Raw genomic sequence first — 20,589 nt, forward strand, 5'->3', positions numbered from 1 at the left:
TGAAACTATTTATCCCATTGTTTACTTTTCTCAAGAATCTATTGTTTGGTCTGAAATTTCCCATATCACATAATTGCCTCAAGATAAATTTTCTTTGGAACATCTTTTTGTCCTAAATATGACGTTGTTGCCATTCGTCCCTGTTCTACAACTTATAGGAGAATAGAATCTCTTCAAGGGCTACTTCTAGATTAGCCAAAAGCAGCGAAGAAGGAAAGTTCAAATACTTATCTTCGAAGAAGAAAAGCTTCAAAAGATAGTACAGGTAAAAAGAGTTGCTTTAAAGGTTGTTTCTTTATTAAGGGATACTGCCACCTTAGGAGTTCCATCACTGGAACACAGCTCGTTTGTGCCATGTGTCTAACTTGACATACTTGGAGAGCTTTGTGAGAGGGATGCATAATTAGCATAGTTGAAAGCAAGTTTTAGATACCTCTCTTCTGAGTTAAACTAAAACACTAGATCTTACCAGTTAAAATCACATCATAGCTAGAAAAATTATTTAGCCTGAATGAACTACTCTCTCATGTTTATTTATCATCCATTATGAACTTTTTTGCTTATTTAATATTCACCTACTTGGGGCGACAAGACTTATCACACATTCTAGCAGCACACCCACATTTAACTCTGCCAGTTATTTTCCACCTGCATCATATAACCCTCATTTATTTCCAGTACTTCTATGCTTCCTGTGTGACTATCTTTTTGTTTAAAAAGAAAAAAATGTGGGTATAGGAATTCAAGCGTTCTGCCAGAACTTGTAAAGCAAACCAACTGAATTACATCAATGGTGAACCCACCTAGGGAAGACAAAACCCAGCATCTGTGTGTTTTCCTTTTCACTCAACCAATACTTACCACAACAAGAAATACTTTTTATTTGCTTTATAAGCACAAGAAAGTAAGAAGTACAGAGCAGAGTATCACAGGAGTTTCCTTCTGTGCAACATACATTTACGCTGAGCTGCAAACATATTAATATTGATGTTTTCAACATAAAAAGTAGGGCACATTATTGAAACATTAAACTACGGACTTCAAATACATACACTTTTAAGAAACAGAAGATACTCCAACACAGATGATGGGATTTATGAACAGTTTAATTACAGGTTTCTATTAGATAACTTTTAAAGCAAATTATTAAAAAGAACTTCTTCAGGGGAAACTATTCATGACATGTAGAGACATGTTTCTGTAGTGTGAACAATACATCTTGTGTTTCCTTCTTAAAAACACAAAATGTCCAGTTATTAGAATTGCATTTCACTATCAGAGTAATTTTAATTAAACAGAAGTTACTTGTTTGACCCAGGTTTACCATGAATTCACTAATGCCACATGCCCTGTAAAATGACATGACAATGAAATGAAGGAGGTGCACCTGAAATGCATATGTTCATTTCCCTCTGAGAATGCTTGACCAGTAAGATACAGGTGGGGATGACAGAAGACTTTGGTATAACATGCAGTACTAACCAGAAGAACGAGTTACCAGATTCATAGTGGTTATCACCCTGCTTCTGAGCACGCACAGTCAGGTCAAAGTTTGAGCCTGCATTAGGCCAGGAGAAATAGAACATCCCAGAGTTCAGTATTTTCTTCAAGGCAGTAACACGCTCCTCTTCCTTGGTTTCTTCCTGGAGAGGACAGAAATCTGTTGCAGTAATTTTGTAAACTTCAGCGTCCAGGATTTTTCCCACCGACGTGCAGCCTGTCACCAGGACCAGAAAGTGCAGCCGAGTGTTACCTAGAAGGTGACAGATAGTTACAAAAGGGTTACAGGTGGACACAGGCTATGCCATTTTGCATGTCCTGTCATATGCAATGCTGACAGGGCTCCAGCAGAGGCCAGTATCTTTGCTTCAGAAGAAAACAAACGACAAGCACACAGCCTATGTTTGTTTACATTTCTGAATTCCTTTTGACTGCAGGTAAGTGACTGCAATTGCATAATATTCCACAATACTTATACATTGCCATCCTTTGCTGCATTAGGATGTGTTTTTCCCACTTAAGCAGAGAAGCAAAATAAGCTTGGTGTTGGGACACTATTCAAAAATCAAATTTCACCACTCTAGAGAACATACAGTTTTCATTGGATTTGATTGAAGGGAAAGGTAAAAGACTGGTCATTTATGAGATCAAGTGTATTCCTCACTATGAATCTTTCAACTCACTTCTGAATTTTAAAGATATGAAGCATTCAGATTTCTTACTGGCTTCAGAGCTGGGTTTCTTCAGCCATTCAGAAACTTTCAGTATTACCAATTCTTGCTTTTTATGTTACAAAAGAGTGTACATGATTAGATGACAACCCCAATTCTCATTAAAAAGAATTCCAGCTCTCATGGCTGTGAAGCAAAGTGTGAAATCATGAAGTAGCTGAATTTCAGGGCCCCAAAACTAAAAGATAAATTTTGAAGCTTGAGACCACCACGGTAATCAGATCTCTTCTACACAGCAGGATTTCAACCTCTGCTCATTCTCTCTGAAATGGTAATTAAGAAACAGTAGAACAACTGTTCTGAAAACACTGGTTTTGCTAGGAAGAAACTGAGTCACTTAAATTGGCCTCTAATGGAGACAATGTCATCCTATTCACTCCAGCTAGTAAGAAAAGGTGGAAGTAAGCCAAGATCGATTGCTCTAGCATAGCAGAAACAACAGCTGACCTGCCAAGAGCAAGCTAATTAGCTAAGGGCCCAGTGACAATCTGGGACAGTATGGTTTCAGACAGCAAAAGGAAACACTTTGTAGGACGAATCTTCAACCCTCCACGGTGGCCCACTGTCTGAAAATGCAGACCAACTGTCATGCAACAACTACTTTTTTTCTGAAACACCAGCAGGGGAGTCCTTGCTTCCAGATCGCAGGTTGGCTACAGAAACTTGAGTTAGGGGTGTTTTGCAGCAGGGCCAGAATATTTGCATAAGCACATGGGACTGGAATGGCAGGACAAGGTGGGAGATTAGATCTTATTCATTCTGTTCTGCTGACTCCAGTTTTGCATAAAGGCCAGTGTAGGTGGTATTTACTAAAAGGCTCTGTTCATCACATTTCTTCTGTAACAAGGGTATGCTTTGGTCTCCTTCTTCAGTGTTTTTAAGAAGTACGTCTTCTGTACTTTTCTAGATGACACCATAGTGGAGGGTTAGAAATACATAAAACCTGAACAGTTTATTCCTCCTTTGCACATGAGTGTGCATAATTATAAAGGATTAAGAGCAGGAGATACATCAGTTATCACCATGGTAGTTCATACCTGACTAAATACCATCTTGCAGCCTCCAGAAGGGGTTAGGAGGAGTTAGCTGTCTCTCAGGATAGCTAATAGCTTCTGTAACTTTGCTGAAACCATGGAAAACTGATCAGCTCAAAGTAAACTTCACTCATGAGAATTTGGAAGCGATGTATAGAAACACTATTAGTACGCTTTACTATCAGTCAGCCTCAGGGACAGAAAACCAGTAGTGACAGACTTGGAGATCTGTCTGGCTGGGATGCTGAGACAAAGAATACAAGCACTTGCATTGGCTTCAGTGACCTTAAACTTTCCTAGAGGGTTCAGAAGAGTTTGAATGAGAAAGTCAACATTAAAATAGCCAAAAAGGACAAAAATTTAATAATAGTGAGCTTTTTATCTGTGGTTCTGTCCTTTGAGGAGCTTGTAACCAGTGGAAAATAACTGGATCTAAACAAAGCAATTCTTTAGTTTAAGAAGGCAACAAATACGAATAAAGCATGACAGAAAACCCAATCGAAACTACACAGTTTTGCCTTACCTAGAAACTTGCTATCCCTTAGCAAAGACTCTAGACTTTTTACTACCTCCTCCACTCAACCACTCACACCCAAAATGGGAGACACATCTACACATGCAGAGGTCCAGCATGTATACTCCCCCAAATCACTAGCTAACAAGCTCAAAAACAGTAGTCACAGCTAAGAAGCTACTGCATTGTCTCTGAAGCATCAGGAGACTGATGGCTTTCTGAAGCTGTAATACTCTTTCCTGCCACTGTGCAGTAACCCCACATGACAGAGTTGGGGTTGTTCAGCCTGGAGAAGAGATGGCTCTGGGGAGACCTTATCGCAACATTTCAATATATAAAGGGAGCTTATAAGAAAGATAGAGAGAGACTTTTTACCAGGGCCTGTAGGGACAGGACAAGGGGCAATGGTTTTAAACTGAAAAAGGGTAGGTTTAGATTGGATATAAGGAATACTTTTTTTTACAATGAGAGTGGTGGGACACTGGAAGAGGTTGCCCAGAGAAGCTGTGGATGCCCCGTCCCTGGGAGTGTTCACAGTCAGGTTGGACAGGGCTTTGAGCAACCTGGTCTAGTGAAAGATGTCCCTGCCCATGGCAGGGAGGTTGGACTAGATGATCTTTAAAGGTCTCTTCCAACCCAAACCATTCTATGATTCTATATACTCAGAATAAGTCTCTTTACAGTACTCCAAATTATGGAGCAGCCTTCATCCTTCATGCACTTTTCATGATGCCTTTGAACAGAGGCAGGCTGGCAAAGGAGTTCACACTCACGGGCCAGAAAATTGAAGAAAAAGGAAGTAAACAGACAAATAGATTTAAGGTACAATAAAGCTAGCCTGTTTTGGCACTTTGTCCTCCTAGACTGCTCTGTGAGCTGAGGCGGTCTTCAGATCAACTCTAACCTCTCTGATTTGCTTAAATCACTCAGGATATGCTACAAAACAGCCAGAATACAGAAACCCTACAACACCACAGCCCCAGCTTAACACAAATCTCTCTGACTCTGTGCCTTGGAAAAAACTCCCAAGCCGCATCCCCTGATACCACCTTCATCCCAGGTGGTATTTGGACAGTGTTCCTGGGAATCAGCTCTGGGCTATCATTGCACTGTTTGGGGGAGAAAGATCCTTGCCTGATGTGCAGGCCGCTCTTGGCACAGGGAGAAAGCTAATCACAATATCCTACTGAGAGCACTCAAGCCTGTGCCCTGCCCCATTTTTATTCACAGCACAGATGTAGCCATAAGGTCCTGAGCAGAGGTAGGGCTCCCATCAGCCTTTCACTGTTTTAGAACTTCATACAGGAAAATTAATGCTACCAAAATACTACTCCACAAAATACTTTATTCGTCTTTTAATCATGTCTCCATTAAGGTCTAAGAAATCACCCACCACTAAGCTATACAGCTATACACAGTGAAACAAAGCTTGCCCCGTCTTCCCTTCTTTGGCAGCAACCTCAGTTTATGTCTGGGAGTCTCTTCTCTCAATCCCAACTGTTTCCCCTCAACCCAGGCTGCCAATGTTTTTAAATATATTGATAACTACATTGGACAAGTTTGTGATGGAAACGCTAATTGTGCTACTTCTGCTCACGCTTTCACTTAGACATTTTGTTAGATTGAAAATGCTATTCCAAGGAATAAGACAAAAGCATTACATATCCAAATAGTACCTAATATGGCAGAAACCTAGCATTATCAGCCACAGGAAAAATGCTTCTGCTTATTTGCCAGTCACTGAGAGTCTGATTATTATTATGGATATATTAAAGCAAAAAATCAGTCCATTTACTTCTAAATTTAAACTTTAAAAAGTAATTGTGGTTTCTTTTCTGGTATATAAATGTCAACAAGCCATAATCTTTCCTGTTGAAAATAGATACTTAACATGAAAACAGCTGTATCAATCACAACCCTACCTAAATGCACTTAAATTTAAGAATAGAAATTGCTTCAGTTGCTTCAATCAGGATGGATGCTGCTACTGGAGCAAGTAATTTTTATAAAAAGCAAAATTAAAATCAACTTTCTCCATGTCTAAAAATTGTAGATACTAAGTTATTTGGTAATTGTTCATTCATTGCAAGGAAAATAACGTTTTTAGCTGACAAGAATTTACTGAAAAAATCTTTTAGTTCCTAAACAATTCATTTTTATTATCCAGTAAATGTCACAAAAGAATGCAAGAAGTTGCATTCCTGGTTTACTACACCCACCCACCCAAAAAAAAGAAGAAAAAGAAACAATAAAAACCCCAAACAAACCAACCAACAACAACAAAAAAAAATCCTACTATCAACACAACAAGGAACTTCCTACGGTAGGTGGATTTGTGAGGCCATGGCACAAGAAAGAGAGGATTTTTTTAATTAAATTGATTTTGCTGAGCAAACTGTGAAAATATCACTTTAATGAAATTGAAACACCCAGACATTCCTTAAAGCTAGATAGAAGGTATTGCCCCTTAAAACAGTCGAGATTATTCCATTAATCCCTGCAGCCTTACCTTTTCAAAACTGCAGCTCACTACCATTTCCAATTCTGTAATTATGATAAAAATACTGCTGCTTTTAAGTTTCCAGTGAAACTGTTTTTATGCAAGTAGCACTTGAAGTACCAGACTAACACCAATCACAAGAAAAATACATCAGATAGTCCAGTCAAATCCACCTGGCAGCATCATCAGGAAGCATGAGGTTACAACCTTTGAAAGGAGCTAAACAGTATTCAAGGTATTTATGTTTCTTCAGTCCAGAACATCAACAGCAACATGGAAAAAAAAAATACTAAGTCCATGAAATGAGCAGTCACCGCTTAAGTGTAAGCTCAAATAAGTCAGGAAGCCGAGTTAAAATGCTGGCAGTGCATCCTCAAGATCAAAGGGAGAATTAACACTAAATCAATTCCCTAAAGTCAGTGGCCCTGCCAGTGCTACCACTGCAGTCAGTCTACAGAGGCTCCCTACATATCTGGAGTAGGGGACAGGCAAAACTCCAGTCTTATTTCTTGAAACAGAACCCCAACAGTTCCTATCAAAAAAAGTAATTAATGGAAGTACACTGGGTGGAAAATTTATGGTAATTTTCCCTTGATTTCACGTGCAGTACAGTAGCAGAAAGCATGTTATATTCAGCTGACAGCTGCAAAGTGCATGATGAATGGGGCCAGCACTACAGCCAACAAAAAGCAACCCAAAAAAATGGAAAACTTTTTCCTGTGAAGTAATCAAGGCTCCAGGTCTGGCTCTTACACTTCACTTTGTACCAACAACCACATCAGCTGCAGACTATTTACCAGCCCCCCCACCTTGGAAAACAACTTTTTTAAAAAAAAAAACAAACCAACCTGTTACAAGTAGTTTAATGTGCAATCCTGCTTCATATTAGCCTTTCTGAACTTTACACATAGATGAATGATTTAGGAACATAAGAACTGCAGTTGACGATCATAGCTGTGGAAATGTGCCTCATTTCCTTAGAATGCAATCTGGAATGTTTTAAAGAAATCTCTGAAATAATTTTACAGCAAGAAGTAAAGTGTTGCTTACTGGTCATGCTTTCTACAGCAACACATCTATGAAAAAGCAAGACCCACCTACAGTACTAAACAAACAAAAAAAATCTTTTAAAGCCTATGGACCAAATTTTGATCTCAGATAGATGGGTATAAATGTTCATGCATCATGACCAATATCATTATTTTGCCCCATTACAGCTATAAATCACCACAACAGTCTGTAAAGAACACTTTCGAAGAAATGCAAGAAATGTTTTGCTCACAGTGATATGCGCTGAATGCCCTTTTATCAGGTTGCACAAAGGAGGCAGAGGATGGAGTATATTTGGCATAGAAACAAGACAAAAATAACTCGCATCCATTTTTTCAAAAGCTCTTGTGAAACCAACTGCCTTAATCCAAGTTGAATAGGAAACACATTTCTAGTACGTCACACCCTACAATAATAAGCTGCAGTTTCTGTATTTAACCTGCCTACATGACTCAAGGCAATTGTTTCCCCTGCAGTTTGTGGGATGACTTCAGAGTTGCTTATTATGAGCTGCAGTGAAAAGGAGGTAATATTCAATTCTTATTTTGTCCTTCTTAACTGTAAATATTTCACTCAAGATTGCCTTTTCCTTTTAAAAATCAATTCGCTCCAGTTTTTGCTCTTTCTCCATTCCAACATAGTCATGCCATTGTCTTATGTCCCCTCAGCCTATTCCATCTCCACTCCACACATACTTCCACTTCACTTTATAGTCTACTGAAAAACAATTTGCAAGGTATTTTTGCCTCTCATCTGCCTTCAAAATTAGCAACAGAACACAGCAGAGTAGCAGATTCTAAGCATCTAGCTGAAAATCTCTGAGGAAATCTATAGCAGAACTATGAAAAGAACCAAGATTTTCCAAACTACAGTTTTAGTCTCAAAGATACACTTTCTCCCTCTTCTAAATACAATTATATATTAGCAAATGTTCAAAAGGAATAGAAAACAGGTACTTAGTTGTCCTTTTTGCCTTTGAAACTTCTTCCTTTCAACTAGACATTGTATATGTGCAAGAGCAAGAGTATATACACAGTCAAATTAATTCAGAATGTCTCCCCAAATATAGCAGCTGTATTAAACTGAACAACCTATGTGGTGATGGTGTCAAAATACTACCTTATATATGTACCCCTTCCTAACATCACAGCATCTTAAACCAAACACTGCAAAGCCAGCTCTTTTAACACTTTGCTTAAGATGTATTTGCTAGATCTTCTTTGGCAGGAAAATCTTGGCTGAGATACAGCTCCGAAACACTGTACAATTCATTCTGCGGCCATCCATCTCACAAAAGAAAGCAGAAGAACTTAGTGAGTCATGTTAACAGACATAAGTACATAGAAGTGAATGTTATTACTGGTGGGAAACATGAACTTTGTGAGTCAGTTTCACATATTTCATCTACTTTCTTGTGAAAAGCATGATCTACTTTGGCAGGCATTCAATGTGATTTATTTGGATTCCTAAGTAGCGATATTTACAGATTAATTAAAGTGCTCAGAGACATCTTTCATGTCTTGAAAAAAAGTCTCCCCTTCTGCTCTACAAATATACTCTTTTAATATCCCAGTGGAACGTACTTTCACAAATATTTTCAGTTAATTTAGTACTTATTGTCTGCAGGTTTCCAGTAGTAAGAAAAAAATACTGATACTCCTACACATAGAACAAAGTCTATGTGGTCACTGATGCTCAGTGAAGAGCTGGCCAATTATGCCCTTGTTTGCAGCTGCTAGAATACATTATATAAAAAAAGAAAAAAGTTACATTGCATTCCTTTTTAGCATTAATCTTTTATGCAAGCAATAGCTAAAGGGATGGAACTTACTTATATGTAAGATGGAAGATCTAACTAAGATCGTGAAAAAAATCTGGGCCACCTCTTTGTCCTGGTTTCAGCTGAGATAGAGTTAATTTTCTTTATAGTGGCTGGTATGGGGCTATGTTTTGGATTTGTGCTGAAGACAGTGTTGATAATACAGAGATGTTTTAGTTGTTGCTGCACTAGTCAAGGACTTTTCAGCTTCCCATGCTCTACCAGGTGCACAAGAAGTTGGGAGGGGACACAGCTAGGATAGTTGATCCAAACAGACCAAAGGGCTCTTCCATACCATATGACGTCATGCTCAGTATATAAAGCTGGGGAAGAAGGAAGGGGGGGACGTTCGGAGTGATGGTGTTTGTCTTCCCAAGTAACCATTACGCATGATGGAGCCCTGCTTTCCTGGAGATGGCTGAACACCTGCCTGCCAACAGGAAGTAGTGAATGAATTCCTTGCTTTGCTTGCATGCACGGCTTTTGCTTTACTTATTAAACTGTCTTTATCTCAACCCACGAGTTTTGTCACTTTTACTCTTCTGATTCTCTCCCCCATCCCACCAGGGGAAAGCGAGCAAGCGGCTGTGTGGTGCTTAGTTGCCAGCTGGGGCTGAACCACGACACTCTTGAATGGTGAGATGGCATGCAATCATCTTTGCTTTTTAAAACACGTTCAGCAGCAGAAAATGTTTGCTTATCTTTGCTTACCATTACAGCATGACCCTCCTGACTTTTCACTCAGTCACTACTGAAGTTTGCCTCCAGTAGCTAACTTTTTTATCCAATTACCAATAAAATTTTTAACAATCCTTTCCAAAGGAAGTCCTGTACTAGGACTTGTAATTTAATGCTAGAACAAGACAGAGATGCAGTGACAAAGCTCAGAGAGGAAAAACCTCACACTTTAAGGGCACTGAAGTTAAGCAGGTGTGGTTCAAAAACAAGTAAGGACATGGGAAACACAGAAATAAAAGGAGAAAAGAGAAAAAATAAGGCTGAGAATACTTCATATCCCATTTGAAATCATTCACCTTTTAATATGAAGACTAAAATAGGATGTATTTAGTACCCATCACGTACAAGAAACTACCCTCATCTGTAACTTGAAGAGCTTGAATTCAATAGCTACATTCCTTTACTATTACAACAGGATTCATTAGACTCCTATGAAGAAAAACAGGTCCAAGTGCCAAGAAAAACTAATCACAAGCCCTCCATTTGTAATTACATTAACAAATTGATATTAATCTCCATAGAAATGCCTAATTAACTCCATAAGAAACAAAACAAACAAAAAGCCCACATTAATTTAAAAAGACTAGATGAGCGTATGGTTTTAAATTATGACACAGAAATCTTTCAGATTGCCGTCGCCTCTTCACATCAATCTCAAGTCATATTACTCATGCCATAAAATGGTAAGTGAGCTATGAAAAGACACACTTCTATCTACTGGTCTAAATACACCAGCGCTCACACCACCACTGCCTTTGGCAGATTCCTTGACGGAGCATCGAGTTATATGGAAAAGAGTCTTGTCATTCCTCCAATTCAAAGACCATAGGAACAAGGCATATAGCGCTTTTTGTTTTAATGCAAGTTTTTAATGAGTGAATTTGAAGTCTGCTGTGTAAGGTACTATTACCTTCAAATCAATGACTGCAGTTCTTTTCCTAAAACATGCTATTTCCATTAACATTCCTGTAGGCAGTGTAATAGCAAATCCTTTGCTAAATCAAGATTCCCAAACTGTACAGAAATTTACAGCAATGACAATAAATATTCCTTACTATACTAGCTGAAGTTAAAGGCCTGCTTCTGCAAATCCTTATCCATGTGCATTACCCAATTAAAGGCAATTGGGCATTATAGCAAGGACTGGGAATCTGTAGTACTGCAGTCTCAGATGACCATGATTTAAACATGATCCTTCAAAAAAAAGTAAAACATCATAGTTTGCCTTGGACAAATGGGGCAAAGGAAAAAAAAAGACAATTATCTTCAGGCAACTAAGAATGTTAGACAAAACAGAAGTTAGGAAAAGTCCAAAATTCTTAGACTATCGTTTAGCAATATGCTTTTGGCACAGGATAGAAAAAGAAATAGAACTTTTCCAGACTGAATGTAACAAGGTGCAACTAGCTTTCACAAGTTAAGGATTCAGACAACTTCAGCCACTTGTTGTTGTTTGGCATTGTCTGGGCATTTTATAATCTCAGTCATACGGATGGTCACTTACCACTTTTAAGCTGAAGCTCTCCTAAGCAGCCGTAAGCATCCATGAGCTTTTCGTATTGTCCTTTAATTGCATCCTTTTCTTCTGGAGCTGAAAAACAAAATGAAAGGCAGCAAATCTTAGTTTTCCAGTCTTTATCAAATTTTCAGATTGCTACAGCCTACATCAATGCTTCCCAGCTGATTTTGCTCAGTAAGCAAAACTACAGTACAAAGGTAGGGTTAAAATGCTGTAAGAACACAGTGATAAAAAGTGATGGGACAGAAATGCATAGCCTCTCCACACACCACCCTAGAAGAAAGAAGGGCACTAACAACCCTTCCAAACAATGTGATCATTAGTAATGTTCTTATTCTATGGTACAGATGCCACATCAGCTTCAGAATAAGCAAAGGAATATGCAGGCACATGTAAACTTTACACCATTCTAAAATAAGAACAAAAATAATGATTTGTCTGGCCATAAGCTAAAATATATCTTTTCTTAATGTGCAAAACCAGATGGTTTCTTTTTCCAGATTCTCACAGTCTAATTTCAGACAGAATCAGGGGGTCTTTTTATGCAAGATAACATAATTTGATGTACACACCTCAGATGTTGATTCCAAGAGGAATTAAACTTATATTTTAGTGAAGTAAGAATTAGCTGTTTAAAAATAAGTAAATAAAATTAAAGGGTCAGATGCTGATATTAGATTTGTGTATTTCTGCAACAACTGACTTCAATAGGCACAAACTGAACATTTAGATATTAAGCCAGAACATGGCTCAAACTTGTCACTGGCTACTTTAAAGTAAAACCAAAACACTTCCTGAATGAGTAAGTCTGTGTTTTGTATATATTTCCTAATGAGGAGCAAGGTTAGCCTCATGAATGAGGAAAACAGGCTGTGACCCTCAAATGTCCATTTACTTCCTAAACCACAGATAAACAGCAACATGGTACTTTCAGAAGTTAGCTAATACTTTAGAATCTTATGCTCCTAATAAACTTCAGCAGTTAAAAAAAATCTGAAACCTCCGGGCATAAAAAGGAAAAACTGAACTGCCTGCAATGGATGATGGAACAGAAAAGAAAGAAACAGACTTCTCTTTATAAACCTCGAGAGGCAAGTAGCTCAGTGAGAAGCATGGAAAACAAATAAATATCTTGTATGTCACTGACATTTTGAAGTGAACGAAAGGACACTTCCACTTGCACAATTCTTGTGGATACCTTAGTAGAGGCAAGCCCAAAGGAAATCAAAACACATTTGTCTCAATTTTTGCATCCGTGACAAATAGAGAAGACTTGTTAATTTTTTCAAATTTTATTTTTTACATCAGACTTTCACAACTTATCTATTTTGCTTTCTTACAAACACTGAGTGAATTATAGAAACTAGTAAAACGTTGATACCACACACACCGGTGAAACAAAACATAAGCAACAGAAAGAAGATAAAGGGATTTTTATTGGGTAAGGTAAACCTCTGGACAGCAACAATGTAAATATTCGGTATCAGTACCTCTTAAGAGCTGAGACTCTGGAAGCTTAGTTCTCTGGCACTTCAAAAAAACTTCAGCAAAAAGAGTTTAGATAAACTACAACAATGTTTCATTTTTTAAAAAGACTCCCTCTCAGGCCTTCCTTACGTATTTAAAAAAAAAAAAAAAAGTTAAAAGTGATGTTTCGCTTTCCGTGGCACCTTCACTAGAAAAAAGCAGCAACAACATACTGACTTCTTTCTTAAATTTGTTCTCTGCCTTAAAAGCTTATCTTTGTTCCCTTTAAAATAAAAAGGAAAAACCATAAACAAAATTCTTGCTCCAAATATTCCACCTCTAAGAAGAAATACAACAGAAATAACAACAGAAATAGCAAGAGATTCAGATCTCAGACTGATGCAGGAGCTCACAAACTTGCAGGCTAGGCACAATCTGAAAACATTGAAAAGACATCTTGAAAGCATGGTAATACTCTTCAAAATAGAATTACGGGTTGGAAAGCTGGCTGTTAAAGTGTCTGGTAAGAGCATGATCCAAAAGAACAGAATTTATTTCAGTGTGGAAATAAGCAACACACAACTCATGCTGCTAACAGCAAGAAGCACCTGACAGTGTGGCACATACTCAAGCCACCAAAGTTTCCCAGGTCAAGCCACACACACGCAACACACACACATCAGCTCCTGGCATGGGACTTCTCCAAATGCACAGACAAATAGCTGCGTTTTGCCAGTAGTGGTACAGAAATACCCCGTCATTCTGGGCAGACCATTTGAGAGAACATTTGCCTGCACAGTAGCATCAGTCAGGGCATCAGTACCAGCAGAGCTGGATGGAAGGGAGAAGCAGGTTCCAAACACAAAGCTCCAGGAGGACGCGGCTCCATTGCCACTCTTTTTGGCTGGCTAACAACTTGCCAATAACTTCTACCACATGGCAGATTCTGTTATTTATTCTAGGGTTCATTTTGCTCCCTGAAGCAATTTAGACTCAGAAACCAAAAATGCAACAACGTGATCTTTCCTTGACATCTCCGTGCACTCTCTAAAGATACAGCATGCTCCAAGACCTCACCTGTGCATAGTCCGAGAGGGAAGGAACATGCCAAACAGACATGGCTATGCCTGTGGGTCATGCAAATGGACAGGCCAGAATATTTTAGTGCATAGACACCAAATTTGTGTGGCAAAAAAAAAAAATCCCTTTGTTATAGATACTGATGGAATCTGAAGTCTACTGTCCCATTATACTCCTCTGTGTTGCACAAACTCCTGAGATGCACTGTGATCACCATCATTTTGCATGGGCTGGGGCAGCAGAGGTCAGGCAGCAGCTCCTGCACACTGCACCCCCTCCATAAGGGACCTCGTGAACTGGGGGGGGATGACTCCTTCGTCCCTCACAGCCTCCAGCCACCACGGCACTGTCTTGCTCTATGCCTTGCCAGTGTACAAGGGAGGATACAGTGTTTCTTGAGCACTGGGAGGTCCTAGCTGGATTCTGACACACCTTAGCCAATTTTTTTTTGTTTTTGGGAGGGAGAAGGAGGAGGTATCCCCAGCAATCACTGTAAAAAACAATACATAGGAAGGATGACTAGAGCGTGACTTTAAAAGGACATTATTGCAGAGGGCTTGAGCCAAGTTCGTATCTTATTATTAAAAAGAAATATTTATAAATCTTAAAAAATTCTTATTGAAATCTCAAATAACTGTCATCAAAACCTGGTCTGAAACATCTCCTAGAGTATTTGTAAACAGTGCTAGGACACAAGAGCCAGAATCACAGAGTGACTAGACAGAGAACAAAACTCACTGACGTGCTACTGCCTTTGCTGGATGAAGAAGAGAGTTAAAGGGAAAAATTACTACGAAACTCTAAAGGATTGTTGACAAACAGGGGAAATATAAACCATATCTGACAAGTTTCAACAGTACTGAAAATACTGTTTTAGCAACAACATTTGACAGCTAGATGTGTCCAAAGACATAGCGCTTTTCTAATCAGTAACATGAAAATGATTTCCATGTTTCTCTGATAAATGTTCCAAAGTCAGGGTTTTTGTTCTACAATGGCTTTCATAAAAGCTCTGAAATGCAGAGGCAGTGAGAGTGGTCTGCTTGAAAACCTAGGACAAGGACTGGATGTTTAACTGTACTCTGCTCACACATAAAATCCTTCCTTTTTCAAGCCAGACAGCTTGAGTTACATACATACATATATAGTTAATGCACAACACTGCTACAGAAGTTGACGAAACTCACGAAAAAGTTTTCTTCTTAGAGAACAAGCCAAGTTCACAAATACATAGTGCATTTGTTTACTACTTAATAATAGCTATAGGTACTAAAGAGTACACATAGTAATTACCAAATTTCACTAAAGCTTTCCATTAATATTTTTAGTAATCTTTCCTTCCACTAAGCATATAATTGAGTATCCACCCCTCTGCAATAATTACCACAACTGTGTTGTGTTCATAACAGCTTTACAGACCTGCACACTGTCTGCATTCCTCAAGCACTTTTCTTAATATCAATAATGTAAAAGCCCCTGATGTAAATTATATATAAGGTTGGCACGTTAGCTCAAAATTTTAACCCTTGCAAAACAAGAGACACACAATAATTCAATGAAACTAAGCTACAATAAACTCAACTAAAAGTGATCTTTTTCCATGCGTAAAATATTTCAGAGCCAAAGAAAAACACCATGAAAAGACACACAACTACATATACCACATGGCCTATCCAAGTGTGACTTCCTGCTTGTAAAAGCTGCAAATTCGATTTAACAGCTAGCAGGAACTGGCCAGACGTATGCAGTTTCCTTTATTCAACCCTTTCTTAGAGCTGATCCCCCAGACTTCACAGAATCACAGAATCATATAGGTTGGAAAAGACCTTTAAGATCATAGAGTCCAACATTAACCTAACACTACCAAGCCCACCACTACACCATGTCTCTAAGCACCTCATCCAAACGTCCTTTAAATACCTCCAGGGATGGAGACTCAACCACTTCCCTGGGCAGCCTGTTCCAATGCTTGATAACCCTCTCGGTGAAGAAAAATTTCCTAATATCCAGTCTAAACCTCCCCTGGCGCAACTTGAGGCCATTTCCTCTTGTCCTATCACTTGTTACCTGGGAGAAGAGACCGACCCCCACCTCTCTACAACCTCCTTTCAGGTAGTTGAAGAGAGCGATAAGGTCTCCCCTCAGCCTCCTTTTCTCCAGGCTAAACAGTCCCAGCTCCCTCAGCCGCTCCTCATCAGACTTCTACTCCAGACCCTTCACCAGCTTCGTTGCCCTTCTCTGCACACGCTCCAGCACCTCAATATCCCTCTTGTAGTGGGGGGCCCAAAACTGAACACAGTATTCGAGGTGCGGCCTCACCAGTGCCAAGTACAGGGGCACGATCACTTCCCTAGTCCTGCTGGCCACGCTATTTTTGATACAAGCCAGGATGCCATTGGCTTTCTTGGCCGCCTGGGCACACTGCTGGCTCATATTCATCTGGCTGTCAACAAACACCCCCAGGTCCTTCTCTGCTGGGCAGCTTTCCAGCCACTCTTCCCCAAGCCTGTAGCGTTGCATGGGGTTGCTGTGGCCCAAGTGCAGGACCTTGCACTTGGCCTTGTTAAACCTCATACAATTGGCCTTGGCCCATCGATCCAGCCTGTCCAGGTCCCTCTGCAGAGCCTGCCTACCCTCAAGCAGATCAACACTCCCACACAACTTGGTGTCATCTGCAAACTTACTGAGTACACTCGATCCCTTCGTCCAGATCATTGATAAAGATGTTAAACAGAACTGGCCCCAACACAGAGCCCTGGGGAACACCGCTTGTGACCGGTGTTCAGCAGGAACCAACAGGGCTCTCAAACATATGGTGTCCAGAAAGGTCAGTGACCAGAGGGAGAAGGCAGAAAGGTACCATAGTTCCAAGTCCAACATTAAGGAGAGACACTGTAACGCCTACAACTTAAAGATAAAACTGAAGAAAGAGCTCTTGAAGAGAGTCTGGGACCAGGTTACAGATTCTGGCTCTCCCCTCTGATTATTAAGCCTGATTCTGGAAACAGACACCTGCTTAGCTGTAGGTACTGCTATACTTGTACATTCTGAAGCATTTCTAAGTACTTTTAGAAACACAGGTTTGATGCAACAGGGTCTCAGTAGCTTGTTTCCTTTATTTGTGCTGTTTAGCATTTTGGGGAAAGAGGTTTGAATTTTCCCCAGAAAGAGCAAATCTATAATCCAACAGAAATTTCATACACAAAAAAAAACAAAAACACGTGAGAAAAAAAAAAATACACTACTGTCAGCATCTTACCTAGAAATATGTCCAACGTCTGGTATTATGAGTTTAGATAATTAACCCGCCTCCAAATTCTGTTTTCTGTCATCCTCAGACAGGCCTAAAGCACTTTGTTGTATTTTCATTTATTTTCATTATCTTTCATCACTAAAATCTTCCTGTTCACATTCAATTCAAGCTACACAGCCATTACGCAAGTCGTACTGTATTCTGAAATACCATATAGGTCAAGCAATACAGAGTTGGGAAGAGGTCTGTGGTCAGAGTTACAGTTAAGACAGTCTGGATATTCAAAACATTAAGCAATATATTTACCAATTTTGTAGAAAATGGTATTTCTGGTTGAAAACACAACAAACAAATCAACAAAGTGTCATTTTGTAAAGATCAGTTCACTGGCTTCCTGTATGAGATTGAAAACATTCTGTTTCTAGTGAGGGATTATGTTTTCATAGCTGCATGTGTATATATGAATATTTTTATTCACAACCAAAGAATAATGGACTCATAAAACCACCAGGTTTCTACTGGCCAGTGCTGTGGTCTGCAAGCAGTCAAGATAAAAGAGAAGTCCCCAAGTCATTTCTCTAGAGCTTGACCACTACCTTTATGTGGTTCCTGTCATATATTACATATATTAACATAGAAACTTGTAGTCACTACAGTCATAAACCATCAAGCAGAATTTATACCTCACAACCACTAACAGTTTCCTAGCATAGATAATGAGTCTTGTAATCTACACTCTACGTTTATACCAATACACCTTCCCTCTTCTGTGTACTCAATTTCCATTTCAACAACAGCAAAGGAACTGTAACTCACACTTGTCCCTATAACCTATAGCAGTGAATTTCAGCCTGAGAAACCATAGTTTGCAAGTGCCCATTGCCAGTGTAACCAAGAAAAGCAAGGCTTCTGCTATGTAGATTACTTCCACTACAAGTTTTGTAGGGATCCACAAATGGAAAAAGTTTGAACACCACTAAACTACAGAAAACTTGATAAAAATTTGTAATTGGATTATTTGATTTTTTTTTTTAATTTAAACAAGAAGTTTTAGGAATACAGATAGAATAGGGAGATTAGCTATATAAATATCCTGGCATAAGAATAAAAATTAGTCATGCTGTAAGGCTCATTGTTTTGGATAGTGTATAGTGCTTAGAAATACATTCACAATACCTTTACAGAAGTATTGGTGTTTGATTTCCATACCCCACTCAGTGCCATATTTATCCACCTAAATACAAAACTAAAGCTTACTGTAAACAGTGAACACACATACAGCACAGAAACTGCATTCTGTACAAAAAAAGATAACGCAGGTAAATAATTGCCACTTCCCGGTTTGCATCCCTCCCCCTGCAAGGCTATACCCTGATTTCACTCAGCTGCATTAGAGAACCACATACGTACCTGCAACTGAAGCCACAGAGCAGGCACAGAGCTGCTCTGCGGAGTGTACACACCCCTTAACTCTATGTAAGTTTGTCTCTAGTAAAGGCTTACTTCCCAGATTTGTGGGTGAAAGTCTGGAGGGAAAAACTTCAGCCATATTTGCGAAAATATACACTGCATCAGCTTTGAATTTCACTATTTTCAAAAGACCATGGTCATTTAGGATTGACTGTATCAGGTGTTATAACACCCTTTAATAAAAGCAATTGCAGAATCAAAGTGCTTACAAAAAAAAAAAATATGTGCGCCCTTTGGCTCTGCCCTTGCAAAAACATATTTTTATGCTGCATTTCAATAGCAGAGCACTCCTGTTGACATCATTTCACTGAGATTACCAGCTATAATAAAGTTAAATAACTGCATTTTCAGCACTATAGCCTTAGTTTAGTTCAGTGACTGCCTTGACAGCAGTTCAGAACTGCCTTGTGCAGTTCACTTCATCTATAAAGTGTTAAAACTGTAATGTGTTAAAAGTAGGAACAGCATTTGTATCTATACTCCCTCTTGTATAAGCAAAAACTTCTAAATCAATGACAATTTTTCTTCATCCTTCATGACTCTAAGTTTCTTCCATAGAATCTAATTATTGATGTTCTAGTTCAGAGAATTCCTGGAAGAATTGTTTCAGGCTGTCACTCATCCTACTGGAGATGACTGAAGCTTCAGGGTTGCCAGTGGCAAAAAAAGCCTCCTGCAAAATGTGCTGTTAAATTCAAAACGGTGAGTTTTGCCCTCCGCCCTACAGTGACATCATGAGAAGAGGAAGAAAAACTCCCATCTTCAAAAATACTATCTAATTTATGATAGAACAGAAAATCGTTCTGTTTATATTACATCACTATACAGACTAAGTTAAGGCGTTTGGGGTTACGTAGCTAGGTTGCCCGCTGTGATTTTTGATTCCTTGATTTTTCCAAAAGTTTCTTAGGTTAGGTTTCCCTTACAGCCCAAGTGTGCTCATTTTATAAATTGCTGACATCTCAGACAATTGGAGATCTCCATAATACTTTCCCACTACTGATATCAAATGTGCAAATATTTTTCAAGTTAAAAGTATTAAATCTCTATATGCAATAAGGAAATATAACCAATTTACAACTAAAATTGTCATCATAATCTTTATAACATACTGAAAGAGGAAAAAGTATAAAGTCATCCATTCACAAGACAGTGTAAAATTTTTGGTTTACACATCTGAAAGGGTTTATTTTAATTATGAGTTTGCCAGAGGCTTACGGCCTGTATAAATGCCAGTGTCTATACAAGTGTGTGGTTTTTTACATTTCTTTTTTGTAATGCCTCTTCTTCTAGGATGATTCTCACTCCCTTCTGCCACTTGAACTAGGTTAAATTCAACATTTAAGTTTCTTCTAGTACAAAAGTATTATAGAAGCAATTGAACTTTCAAAAAAATGCAGATGTTGTGCCTGTTCAAGGGCAAAGAGACACTTGGTAATTATGGAAAAAGAATAATGAAAAATGACTAAAATTTCCTCTCAGGCCTTCGTTGTCCATCCATGATTATTCCTCTCTACAGTTCTATTAACATGAGGCTGCTACTGCAAAACTGCATAAACTGTTGTACAACTTAAGTGTTCCAGGTATACGTATCTGCTTTTATTTCGTGTGGAAGTTTGCATAAGGCACAGTTGCATAATTCCTCCTCACCACAGGCATGCAATTTTTAAAAAACTTTGTTTTAGAAATGGAAAATTAGACAGAGAAATCCTAGGGCTAGTATATCTGAAACCACACATAACACAAACTGTTAACCTTCCACTGAAGTGTTCGATGGTTAGTAACAACCTAAAGGCCAGGCAAACAAAACAGAATTAAAGTTGTTTCTGTTATCACCTTGGCTACAGAGCTTCCTCTTCACAATTCTTGTAAATTTACCATCACAATACCTACTGCTGGTTTTCCCTCCTTTTC

At 38.9% G+C, this 20,589-nt stretch overlaps 1 protein-coding gene across 3 annotated transcripts in view; it reads right to left on the reverse strand.

Moving 5' to 3' along the window:
• The window catches only part of SYNJ2 (synaptojanin 2), a 69,187-nt gene that overhangs the window by 45,742 nt on the left and 2,856 nt on the right, over window positions 1-20,589 (reverse strand). For 2 of the 3 annotated variants that reach the window (XM_075498909.1, XM_075498908.1), the window contains exons 2-3: window positions 11,391-11,477; window positions 1,483-1,753 (exon numbers count right to left, since the gene is read on the reverse strand). In XM_075498909.1, the coding sequence (XP_075355024.1) occupies window positions 1,483-1,753; window positions 11,391-11,477 (358 nt within the window). The remainder of the gene's footprint in view (window positions 1-1,482; window positions 1,754-11,390; window positions 11,478-20,589) is intronic. The other variant, XM_075498910.1, reaches the window with a different exon arrangement.

The sequence above is a fragment of the Mycteria americana genome, chromosome 3, assembly GCF_035582795.1.
Source record: "Mycteria americana isolate JAX WOST 10 ecotype Jacksonville Zoo and Gardens chromosome 3, USCA_MyAme_1.0, whole genome shotgun sequence".
Lineage (NCBI taxonomy): Eukaryota > Metazoa > Chordata > Aves > Ciconiiformes > Ciconiidae > Mycteria > Mycteria americana.